The 13585-nt window shown below is 38.0% G+C and overlaps 1 protein-coding gene across 9 annotated transcripts in view; it reads left to right on the forward strand.

The window, feature by feature from the left end:
* The window catches only part of ARMC3 (armadillo repeat containing 3), a 273044-nt gene that overhangs the window by 163996 nt on the left and 95463 nt on the right, over window positions 1–13585 (forward strand). For 6 of the 9 annotated variants that reach the window (XM_063611069.1, XM_055296756.2, XM_055296749.2 and 3 more), the window contains one exon: window positions 1554–1602. In XM_063611069.1, coding sequence (XP_063467139.1) covers window positions 1555–1602 — 48 coding nt within the window. In that variant the 5' untranslated portion in view covers window position 1554. Of the gene's footprint in view, window positions 1–1553; window positions 1603–8550; window positions 8593–12045; window positions 12315–13585 lie in introns of those variants that run through there. The other 3 variants (XM_063611071.1, XM_055296751.2, XM_055296754.2) reach the window with 3 other exon arrangements.

Here is a 13585-nt window from a genome sequence, read left to right on the forward strand (position 1 = left end):
CAAATTTCAAAAGTTTTTATGATGCAAATGACATTTAATGGGTGATGCAGGCAGATTTTAACATTTTAATATATTGGCTATAGTGTGAATAAGCTTGCCCAGGCCCTCAAAAGTCTTAAAAGTAGTGTGGTCTGAAGTTAGAGACCTAGAATAAATGCCTTTCAGAAGTATCTAGGAGTTTCTATGAAGACGTGGCTTTTTAATGTATGTGATAAATTCTGGTCAGTGTCTCTAATGCTAGGAGTTACTTTTGACCCTTGACATACAATTTGAGCTAACCCTGACACTGTAGATTCTCCCCAAGGATTTTCTACTTCCTAGGATTTCTATTGAGACTATGGTAACTTCCTCAAGGCTATGATATACTGTTTAAGATTGCTCCTACTATATACCATTTAAGATGGCTCTGATGCTGAACATAATTCTACAAACTCTCATTGAAGAAAACTAGATAGATTTCCTGGGTTATTCTAATAGACATTAAGATCTTGAAAAGTTTTTTTTTTTTTTTTTTTTTTTTTGAGACAGTCTCACTCTGTTGCCCAGGCTGGAATGCAGTGGCGCAATCTCGGCTCACTGCAGCCTCCACCTCCCGGGTTCAAGTGATTCTCGTGCCTCAGCCTCCTGAGTAGCTGGGACTACAATGCATGTGCCACCACACCCGGCTAATTTTTGTATTTTAGTAGAGACAGGATTTCACTATGTTGGCCAGGATGGTCTTGAACTCCTGACCTTGTGATTTGCCCACCTCAGCCTCCCAAAGAGCTGGGATTACAGGCATGAGCCACCTGCCCAGCCTGAGAAGTTCTTTGAACCTGGGCTGGGTTACTCCTCTGTGGTGTGTTAACTATGTATAAATTCCATTCCTTTCGCTTTTTCCACATAGACATGGACATATGAGGACAAGTGGAAAGGAAGTAACCTCAGTTTCCCCAGAATGTATCTCTTCAGGTTTTTTAATTGTTTTACTGAGCTGTGGATTATATGAGAGAAAACTTTTTGTTATCCAGGCAAAGGACACAAATGTTGATTCAAGACCTGGTAGATTTTGTATACCATTTATAAGATCATTACTCCTAGGAAAAATGGAGCTAATGAGGTTTATAAATATCAAATGCCAATTATGTACCAGACACTGTTGTAGGTGTTTGGGATAGATCAGTGCAAGATCTGCCTTTGTGGCACAAACATCCTTGCAGGTCTCAAAAGTAACTTGATGGGCTTAGTCTCTTAAGTCTATCATAAGCAAGCTATAAAAATGGTAAATGATTTCTTGTTATTTAAGTTATGCCACTAATATATTCACCTCCTTTCTAAACTGAAAGCCAGGATTAACGCTCAATGATCTTATCAATAAATTCCTTAAAATTGCAGAGTTTGAAATTGGGATGTAGGTGACATATTTGTACATATGTGATAATTTTTTTATGTATTGCATTGTGTTTTAGGAGGTAAAAATTTAAAGGAGAAAATAAACCTCCTCTCAAGGGCACAGGTAATTGAGAAATGCATGTGCAAATGTCACTTTAACCATATATTGCATCTTTTTCCAGGATGGGTAAAAAGATAAAGAAGGAAGTAGAGCCTCCTCCTAAGGATGTGGTAAGTTTCTGATTTGAATACTAGTAGCACTTTAACAATCAGTTATAAAAATAAATTGTTCACACAGTTTGGCATGTACCAGTATATACATGAATACGCGGTGGCAGAAGTCCAAAGTCTGACTAATGATAAGATTAGTCAGAGAAATCTAACATTATATAAACAAACATTTACAACATTGTCATCATATAATTAGCACAATTAGAGAGTAATTATTAGCTTTTCCAGTATGTAGATGGCATGTTTATAGCATAGTTAATGAATAAATAGTTTGGGTTGTTCTTTTAAATACTTACCATTTACATTTGCCAGCCTCTCATGTATGTTAATTAATCAAGTGAATTTTCAAAAATAACTGGAAGTTCTGTTATAGCTATTAGATATGTATATAAGGTTGTCTGGTGATGACCATTGCACATGAGAAGTCCCTATCCTTTCCAGTTCTATCGAGAGACTAGTCTGGCATCATCATCTTTATTCCAAATGCTAAGTAATTCATTCCCCACTGATAGCTCTTCTCTGTCTTTAAAAACAGGACTTTATCTTCTCTCTTTAAAGTTTATCAATTATTGAAAGGTTGTGTTAAAAGTGAAAAATGACCTTGGACAATTTTCAGTTTCGAAACTTATTTTGAAACAGACATTTGGTGTGATTTCCTTCAGATAAATCAGGAATAGAAAAGAAATAAGTGGAGTCCACAGACTCACAGCAATTGCAAATTTGAAGGAAACTGGGCTAATGGCAGAAATCTGCCCCCTTGGGAGCTTTGTAGTTAAGATCCTGGGGGCCTTGAGCCAGCTCTGCCTCTTGCCAACTGTGCCATCGTGGCCAATTTGCCAAATTTGGCCAAGTTATTTCGGTTTTTCTTTAGCTCCTAAATGGGAATCATAATATCAAACTCGTTCCTGTTGTTGTATGAATTAAAACAAAATAAGTTACATAAAGGTATTAGTGCCTGGCACGTAGCACTTGGAAAATAAGATCTATTATCAGGAGAATCCTCTGGACTCTGCTTCTGAGACACACACACACACACACACACACTTGCACCCCTGTGCAATCCACTAGGTATGATACTTCAATACAGTTGGGAACAAAATCTACAGAAGTGCCCATCTTCCCAGGTCCAGGCAGGATTTGCAGGGATATACATTGTGATCTCATTATGTTTCATCATTCTGGCTGCTTCTCTTAGGACATATTCCTAAAATGTTGCAGATTCTCTTATTTTTTTCATTGCATCCAAGGTTTGTATTACCCCCCTTTTTGCTACCAAATAGCATTAATGGCATCTTATTAGCAAAAACATATTCTGATTAAAATTAGAATTACAGGGCTAATAAACAATAGATGTATATGGCCAATACACTTTCTATAACTTCATAATGTCTTGCTGATATTGTCCTCTGGACTCCAATCCTTGGGGACACAATGGAGAACTTGAGAAACACAATCCTAGCATTAACAAAATAGAGCTCTTGCTTCCTCAGCTCCCAACAGCCTTGGAGGTAGCCAATGGCGAGTGTAACATTGACCAATGGTCCTTACTTTTCCCTGCCTTTCCCAGGGGACTTCTACTCTGACTATAAAACTGACAGAGTGTTGGGAGGCTGAGGTGAGTGGATCACGAGGTCGGGAGATCGGGACCATCCTGGCTAACATGGTGAAACTCCATCTCTACTAAAAATACAAAAAATTAGCCAGGTGTGGTGGTGGGCGTCTGTAGTCCCAGCTACTTGGGAGGCTGAGGCAGGAGAATGGCATGAACCTGGGAGGCAGAGTTTGCAGTGAGCTGAGATCCCGACACTGCACTTCAGTCTGGGCGACAGAGCGAGACTGCATCTCAAAAAACAAACAAACAAACAAACAAACAAAAACTGACAGAGTGGTATTAAAATAATATCTAAGCCCTTTTCTACAGTATTAGTTCTCATACTTCAAAGCAGTATGCCACAATTTACAGTATCTTAACCTGGAACTTGTTCCAGAATATACCTCTAAAGTCAATAAAGTTTTGTTGTACACATTGTAAATGAAAACCACATTTAAAGAGAAATATAACTACTTAAGAAAATAAACTTTTCTCTGTCAACTAATGGTAATTTGCTTCTTATATGTTTCCTAGAAATATTGTTTCCAAAGACTTTAATTTTTATCAGGCTTTCCTCTATAGTTTAAAATGAGTAATAAAGACAGCAAGAAAAGTGTTGGTATTAGGATTAGAACAAAAAGCTCCCTTTGCTTTTCTGAATATTCTCATTTGTTGTACCATTAATATATGCAGATATGGTACTGATTTACATTTCCTTCTCATAAAAGAGACACTAGCTAAGAAGATGCCTACATATGGAAAAGATACGGCTTGATCGACCAATACAACTATATTCTTCCTTTCCAAATCATTTCCATATCTGGCCAAAAGGTTGCTTGTGATGTGTTAATAAAAGGAAAATTTACTATGGAATATTGCATAAAAGAATTCCTAATAGAAATGACTCTACTAGGCATGATTTAGTATAAGGCAAGATATTCAGTGTCTAAGAGCACCGGCTCTGGGGCTATCTCACCTGAGTTTGGGTCCTTACTCCATTATCCACTTATGCCCATCTATGAACTTGGGTGAACTTTCTAACCTCTGTGCACCACAGTGAGGATGTGATACTGCTTAATTCATAGGAATACCCACTCACATCAGTGAGGTAATGTTAGATCAATGAAAGATGCTTAAAACAGTGCCTGGCATTAGGTAAGAGGTTGGTAGATGTTATTATTATTAATGATATAGTTGAGGGTGCTGTTCATCATTCTACAAAACTGAACAAGTTTGTATGAACTGTCAAAGGAGACAGGGAAGTCAGGGATGAGGCATGGAAGACCAGCTGGCCACTGAAGTCCCCTGAGGCCTGGTGTGTGGCCATCATGATTTATGGTCAGATCTTTGAGTTTGCAAGCATGGAAATTGTAGTCTTTTAATATTTCAGAGGTGATTGAGCTTCAGTGGATAAAGCCACAAGCTCTAAATTCCCGAGGGACTACGACCTGGCCCTGGAATCGTAATGATTAAGTATCAAGTTAACTGAACATTTATGTTAATGGGTCAGGACTTTCTTTCCTAGTTAAATGCACACAGGAAGCTAAGCAGGGTGAGTACAGAATCAGAGCAATGGAAAGTAGTACAACATGCCCCCTCAGCTGCACAACCAAATCCAGTTCCTGGGAAGAGGGTGCGGTCTCCTGGGTTTTCCTGGACCTCCTTCATCAGTCTCAGAACTCAACCTTTCATTCTTTGTCATAGACTGACAACACTACTATGGACTTTAAAAAATAAATAAATAAATGGCCTGTGCTTGCCCTATTGGACAGCACAGAATCAGAACATTTTTATCATTGAAGATCTATTGGACAACACTATTCTAGACAGTATTATTCCTTAACAGAGACATAAAAATATTCTAGAAGCCTATGGCCACTCGAATTGACTGGGCCGAAAATTCAAAACTTAGCCAAAATGCTTCCATTTACTTTCATTCTTTTTGTAAATAATTTTGTTTTATCATTTATTTTGCTATGTAAAGAAGTTATAAGGACTTCTTTTCCCATCTTTCTCCCTCCTGACAGTTAAGCACTATGAATTAATAAAAAATATAAATTCATAAACAATATACATATATAAAACCATATGGATAATTTTCAGCTTGCTCACCTTACTCCAAAAGTTTGCTACTTTGATCAGGTTATAAAGTAAACTAAAAGGTATTTTAGCTACTTTCATTTTAATCTTTAGACATTTTAGCAAATCTTTCCTGATGTCTAGATATTCTCTACTGAAAGTTCCTATTAGATGAATGCTGTCTACCTCCTCCTGTTTATCTCTCTCTCTCTTTTCCTATACAATTAGTGCCTCACGATCTGGGACCACTGATGTGGTAAACATATTGAAATAGAAATTTTAAAAGCTTTTTATTTGTACTTATTGGCACCATAAAAATCACTCAACTGTGATGATCTATTTTCGCTGAGGTCATCTTCATAATTTTGTATTTTTTTAGACCTGTGCTAATACTACAGCCACTAGGCACACGTGGTTATTAAAATTTGAATTTATAATGATTAAAATTATTAATTTTAAAGGGCAGGTGCAGTGGGTCACATCTGTAATCCCAGCACTTTGGGAGGCTGAGGCGGGAGGATCGCTTGAAGCCAGGAGTTCAAGACCAGCCTGGGAAAAATAGCAAGACTTTGTCTCTATTTTTTAAAAAAGAAGTTAAAAATTCAGATTCTCAGTTGCATTAGTTACATTTCAAGTGTTAAAGAACCACTTGTGGCCTGTGACTACCATATTGGATGGCACAAAATCAGAACATTTTCATTGCTGAAGTTCTGTTGGACGGCACTATTCTAGACAGTATTATTCTTCAACAGAGACATAAAAATATCTCTAGAAGCCTATGCCACTCTAATTGACTGGGCTTAAAATTCAAAACTTAGCCAAAATGCTTCCATTTTCTTTCATTCTTTTTGTAAATAATTTTATCATTTATTTTGCACAGAGCATGAAATTATAATTTCTCAACGAGCTTGTTGGTGACTGACTTTCTCATGGGAAAGCAGATGGGATATGTAATGACAGCACAGTATTATTTATTTAGTCATGTGGCACTCTGTTATAGCTATCATTTATTCTCAGTGCCATTTTTAATAAAAAATTACTATAATGGTGCAGGCTCTGTAGGAGAAACAAATGTCATGCCAAGTTTCTCTACTCTCTGCCAAACATTCGTATTTCTCCTTTGTCAGCCCATTGGATTGCAACTCTTACAGTCTCAAGCTTCCCTTTAAGCTTCTCATACCCCATATTATCTTTTTTTCTTTTTTGAGATAGGGTCTTGCTCTGTCTCCCAGGCTGGAGTGCAGTGGCACAATCATGGCTCACGGCAGCCTCCACCTCCCAGGCTCAAGTGATCCTCCCCGCTCAGCCTCTTGAGTAGCTGGGACTAAAGGCACACACTGCCATACCCGGCTAATTTTGATATGTTTTGTGGAGACAGGGTCACACTATGTTGCCCAGGCTGGTCTCGAGCTCCTGGGCTCAAGAGGTCTTCCCACCTTGGCCTCCCAAGTGCTGTGATTACAAGCATGACTCACTGCATCAGGTCTTTAAAATTAATTTTAATTATTATAGATTCACATTTAAATAACCAAGTGACTATTAAATGATATTTACTGAAGCTTATGTTTAATGTATTTTCGTGTACTCTACCTACTCCTCTGAGAGTTGTTCTTCTGTGGTGATCATGACATATCTGTCCTTAACCATAGTGTCCTTAGTCACACGCTTATATAATCAGCTTTAAAAATACAGAAACATGAGAGGTCTCTGGGGTGAAAGTTCCAACAGGGAAGGGAAATCTGTTTTGGATGTGGATTGGTGGAGAAGATGGCCAGCTGGGACGTAAGGGAAAGTGCCTTAAGTGGTGAAGATGATCTAAGGCTGTGGTTCTTAGGAGTTTGCAGGGCAATCAAGGAGACTTATGAAGGTAGGTTGAGATCTGTGGACACTCCTCCCTCTGAAATGTACTCCAAGTATTTTGCATATAATTTCACATAGAGAATGTACCTTCAAAGCCTACTGATAGCTCTATGGACCTCAGATTTAGAGCCCTCTCTCCTGACATCAGCAAACAGTACACAGTTAAGGCACTTTAAGGCCACAAGCATAGAAAAAGTTTCCAAGGGCACTTTAATACATTCCTTTACAGACATTTTCCAAGTACTACCATCACCCCAGTATTGTTCATAGGTGATGGAGACAGAGAAACAGCATGGTCCTTTGCCTAAACAAATGTATTTATTTGCTGGACAAATATAGAGTGCCTACCGTATGCAAGCATTCTTCCACATCCTCAGCATAAAGATGGGGAGAAAGGAAAGTTCAGGCCCCAAGGCAGCTTATATTATAATGGGAGAAACAGTCAATTAATAATAATAATATAATTCAGGTAGTGATACGATCAAAGAAGAAAAATAAAGTATGATATGGTAAGGAGTGTGATGGGGCCTTTTTAAATAGAATCTTGGTCAAGGCAGGCCTTCTTGGTGGGATCTCAACCAAAACACACTTAAATGAAATGAGGGGGTAATCTGTGCAAATATCTGGGAGGGGACCCCAGCCAGACCACAGTAACTAAAGCCTTACGCAGTGTGTTTGAGGAATGCCAGGAAGCTTGGTGTGACAGGAGATTAGTGAGCAAGGTGTAGGACGGGGTCACAAAGATGGTGAGATGGTGGTGACCACGTAAGACATTAGGCTATGTTAAGCAAGTTGGATTTTTTCCTAATGTGCAAAAAGGAGAATTCGTTGGAAGGTGACAAAGAGAGGAGTAGTGACATCTGATTTATATTTAAAATGAAAAATAAGATCGTTCTAGCTACAATGTGGGAGAAACATGAAAATTGGAAGACCAGCTTGGAGGTTGTTACAGTAGTGCAGTTAAGATCTAATGGCAGCTTGGACCCAGGAAGTCACCGTGAAGAAGATGAGATGTGGCCAGAGTGAGGATGAGCTTTGAAGGTCGAGCTGGCAGGATGTGCTGATGGGTAGGACGTGGAGGGTGAGAAGGGGACAAGTTGAGAGATCAAGCCTGAGCAATGGAGCGAATAGAAGTACAACATACTGAAATAGACATGTAAATCAAAGACATAATGCAGTGTGTTAAATTCAGAAAAATGACAGCTGTGGAAGAAGAGAAAGAAAAGCAAGCAAGCAAGCCCAGTCGCCCAAGGAATTTCAACCCCCAAACCACCAGGAATAAAAACAATAAAAACTGTATCCAGAGAGATGGAGGCCTGACAATCAAATACACCATAACTCTCTGTAGTTTCAAGTATTATTGTATTATTTTCTTTAGAAATGAAATAAAACTCTCAAGAAGTCCTGGGTGACATGTGACATGGTGCTCCCAGATGGTGGCTTTAGTGAGAACTACTTTGGTAAGTTACTGAGGGTGAAAGTCAGATTGGATATGTGCAGCAAGGAGCGAGAGTAAGAAAAGTAAGTATTCATAAGGGTTTTGATTGTGAAAGACAAGGAAGGGTAACGTGGTGTACGGAGGATGATTACTATCTAGGGACAGATAAATAAACCAACTGGTTTTTATTTTAAAATAAAAGAGCTTCAAGAAATCAGAGTCCAAGGAAGATTAGGTGGCTGCAGTTTGCAGGGCAGAGTACCCAAAAGAAGAGACCAACATACAGCAATAGCTTCAGAAATCCAGTTAATGGTCCTCTGGATTCTCTGAAATCTAATTTGTATGGGGTGAAACTCTACATGGCGAAGGACATGCATGAACAACTCTCAGGGTACCGTTAAGTCAAACCCTCTCTAGAGCTCACACGGGTCTGGGAAGCATTGTAATTTGCTTGGAAGGCATGGAGGGTCTTATTGAATACCTGGGGCATTAAGAAGAGTCCCCAGAAAAGTCATGCCTTAATAGTCGTGTGGCTAAACTATCCAGCCCTATAGTAAAGGTTTCTCTAGTCCTGCCCTACCTAATAAAGCTTAAAAATGGGCTTTAAATAGATTAACCTGATCCATAAGTAAGATAACTGCCTGCCAGAACAAAATTCAATATCCTTTAAGGAACACTCCTCCTCCCCCAGCCCCCAAAAGAATCTAGATGCTCAGCTACGTAATTTTCACAATGCCCAGTATCCAATACAAAATTATTAGGTGTGCAAAAAAGGAAAATGTGACCTATAACCAGGAGAAAATCAGTTAATAAGCCAATAGAGGAGGTAAAATGGGATACCAAAAAAACCCAATTAACTGAAAAAAGGCAGGCTAAAAGGAACAGGGAGCAAATGTGACAAAGTGAAAACAAATAGCAAGATGATCAATTAAAACCCAACCATATCAACAACCACATTGGATATAAATAACCTAATATCCCAATAAAAAGTGATTGTCCAACTGAGTAAAAAAGCAAGACTCAACTCTAACCTGTCTATAAGAATCCTCCTTTACATATAAAGGTACACATAAAAGTAAAAACATGGTAAAAGATATATACCATGCAAACACTAATCATAAGAAATCTGGAGCACCTATGTTAATACCAAATGAATTATATTACAATTGCAGGACAAAGAATATTACCTGAGAAAAAGATGGACATTTTATAATGATACAAAGGTTTATTTTTTTTAATGGTCCTAAGTGTTATGCACCTAATAACACAAGTTTAAGATACATGATGGCAAAAAAGGCTATGCGATAGCATAAGAAAAAATGAAATACTTAGACATCAGTTTAACAAAATAAAATCAATGTGTATATGCTGAAAACTATAAAACATTTCTGAGACAAATTAAGATCTAAATAACTGAAGAGATAAAAGTACTATGTTGGATACAGATACATTGCCAGTAGGAATGCAAATGGTAGAACTGCTTTGGAAAAATAAATTGTATTTTTTTCTTTTTTTGAGACAGGGGCTCACTCTTTTGCCCAGGCTGGAATGCAGTGGTATGACTGTAGCTCACTGCAGCCTTGAACTCCCGGGTCAAGTGATCCTCCCACCTCAGCCTCCCAAGTAGCTAGGACTACAGGTGCATGCCACCACACCTGGCTAATTTTTTCACTTTTTGTAGAGACAAGGTCTCACTATGTTGCCCAGGCTGGTCTTGAATTCTCGGCCTCAAGTGATTCTCCTGCCTCAGCCTCCCAAAGTGCTGGGATTACAGGCATGAGCTGCAGTGACCCAAAATTATGTTTTCTTATAAAGTTAAACATGCACTTGCCAGACAAGCCAGAAATTTTACTTCTGGGCATTTGCTCAAGAGAAATGAAAACATTTGTCCATAAGAAGACTTGTATAAAATGTGCATGGCAGCTTTTATACATAATGGTTCCAACCTGAAACAACCCAGAGGTCTATCAACAGTTGAATGGATAAACAAATCGTGATATACAATGGGATACTACTCAGCAGTAAAAAGAAAGGTAAAAACAAGTAAGATCCATGAAACATGGATCTCAAAAATATTCTGCCACATGAAAGAAGCCTACACAAAGGGTCCCTATGTACTAATTTCAGTACTACTAAATTAGAGGACAGGCCAAACTGATCTGCAGTGAAAGAAAGGAGATCAGTGGTTGTCTGGGACCAGTCATAGGAGGGGAATCAACTGCAATGAGGCAGGAGAGAATGTTGTGGGGCATGGAAACCTTCACATATTGTTTGGAGTGGTTGGTTATACAGATGTGTATGTTTCTTAAAATTCTATAAAGATGTATACATTCCTCAAAACTCATCAAACTTACACTGAAAATAACTGCATTGTATTACATCTAAATTGGCCCTCTGTAAGCTGGATTCAAAAGAAGTAAAGGAAGAATTTAGTTGACAGGGAGGAGTTGACTACTCATGAGACAAAAGGGATGATTAATATAAAGTAAGATGAGAATGTGTCCATTCTGTGAGAATAGGAGATTGAGTTATCTAATGTGCTAGTCTTAGCATCTGGCACTTAATAGGGATTCAATAAATGTTTATTAAATAAATGAATTAATGAAGGTGAATGAGTTAAAAAGCCAAAGCACCTATTAGAGATTGGCCTTGGATATTTTCTCTGAGGTAATAGAAGAACATGTGCAGATATAGGTAGATTTGAATCTGCAAGTTGGAAGTTGATGGAGTTTCCATCTGGTAACTTTATTTTTTCTGAAAATTTTGCTGGGTGAGGAGGAAAGAAAGGGGGAAGTAGGAGTGTTAAATGTTCAAGGATAGTAGAAATGTTTGAAATAATTTTGTTCTTTTGAGAAGAAAAATCAAGTTTACAAAAGAAATATAGAAACCTGACTTGCAGTGAGGCCCCCTCAATTGCTGGTCATGAATTTATAATGATACTAGTTTTCTTCTAGTTTAACATTCTTTGAGAATGGTTGGACACTTGGGTATAAATGCAAAGAAGAAAACACTAGTGTTCACTTGTGGTTTGGGTTGAGAAGATTCATCTGATGAAAAGACAGAGAGACAAGGAAGTTTACGGTTTAGCAGAAGTGTTATTCAGATAATAGAACATGCAATCTAAGCAACTTAAGAGGGGAAGAAGGGAGAAAGCTGATAAAGGGAGAGAAAGCAGAGGGAGTAAATGGACTGGGGATCCAAATGCAATTGAAGAATCTCTGTAGTGGGAGTAGTTGAAAAAGTCAAGCTGTATCTTTCACCACTTGCTGGTTGGCTACCAAGAACCCCTCAGAGCCTGGACACTGTGGGTGCTGCAGGAAACCCATCTGTGGGCAGATAGAGAAAAATTAATGGATTCTCAAGCATAATAGTAGAAGACAAAGCTGAATGATAGATGGATGCTACTGAGTCAGAATTAGTAAAAGAGACAGGAGAGAACTTTCAAAAGTAATGAGAACACTTCTCTTCTGTCTAGGATATAGTGGAAGCAGGTAGCAGCAGGCATTTCTCCAGCTACAATAACTATGAAAAGCAGATGGATTTAAAACTATGATTGAAGAGCTTTGGAAAGGCAAAATAAAAAGACTGATAATACCAAGTGTTGGTGAGGATGTAGAGCAACTGGAACTCTCATTCATAGCTGGTGGGAATGTAAATTGATAAAACCACTTTGGAAAACTGTTCGACAGTACCTACAAAAGGGAAATATATGCCTACTCTATGACTCATCAATTCCATTCCTAGGTAAATACCCAAGAGAAATGTATGTATCCACAAAAAGACATGTAAAAGAATATTCATTGTGACTTATGATTTCCTCAAACTGGAAAGAAAAGAACCCAAACTGGTATATTTATATACTGGAATACATTATATAGCCATAAGAAATATGACTTAGCTATATAAGCAAAAATGTGAAAGAACTGCAACAGGTATTGCACTGAGCTAAAGAAACCAAATATGAAAGAGCGAATGTTGTATGATTCCTTATATGAAGTTCAAAAATGGAAAATTAAGTGATTATTTTAAAAGTCAGAATAATGGTTATCTCTCATGGGGGCAGGGTGGCTTAGGAAAGGAGTGTGAGGAAACCTTCAGAGATACTAGAAATGTTCTATATCTTAGTTGGAGGGATCTGAATTAATATTCTGGAAGATCAAGTGGAAGAAATACCTAATAATGCAGAGTCAATTTTGCTTTTTAATCCAATCTAACAGCCTTAGTTGGATTTATTTACCCTAGTGATGTATATTTTGATCATTGACATATTTGATTTTATTCCTATCATTTTATTTGAAGTTGTGGTTTTTCTTTGCTATGTTTTCATCTTGTAATTTCTTTTGTATTTTCTGTCCCTTTTCTGAATTGAGCAATTTCCCTTTGTTTCCCTTTCTTTCTGGCAGTGTGGAACTTCAGTTACTTGTTGGTAGCCTATCTATTAAATGCACATTTTAACCTGCATTTTTTCTATTAATGTAAAAATAAATAATAGCTAGGCAACATTCCTTTTTTTAAAACCAAAAATTTTCTTTACCTGTTTCGTTGAAAAAAAAAATCTTTTAATTCCAAGCCACTATTAGTTTTTTTCCTTATAAATCATTATCACTTCAGGAATCCTTTCTTAAGAATTGCATTGGCCGGGTGAGTTGGCTCATGCCTGTAATCCCAGCACTTTGGGAGGCTGAGGCACGTGGATTCCCTGAGGTCAGGAGTTCAAGACCAGCCTGGACAACATGGCAAAACCGCATCTCTACTAAAAATAGAAAAATTAGCCAGGCATGGTGGTGGGCATCTGTAATCCCAGCTACTCGGGAGGCTGAGGCAGGGAGAATAGCTTGAACCCAGGAGACGGAGGTTGCAGTAAGCCAAGATCACACCATTGTACTCCAGCCTGGGCGACAGAGTGAGACTCCATCTCAAAAAAAAAAAAAAAATGTATTATAATTCACATCATCTGCAACATTTAGTAAGCTAAACAGCAAAATACATTTTACTGTATTTTTTGATCCACCACA

The sequence above is a fragment of the Symphalangus syndactylus genome, chromosome 10 (genome assembly GCF_028878055.3).
Source record: "Symphalangus syndactylus isolate Jambi chromosome 10, NHGRI_mSymSyn1-v2.1_pri, whole genome shotgun sequence".
In the NCBI taxonomy this organism is placed as follows: domain Eukaryota; kingdom Metazoa; phylum Chordata; class Mammalia; order Primates; family Hylobatidae; genus Symphalangus; species Symphalangus syndactylus.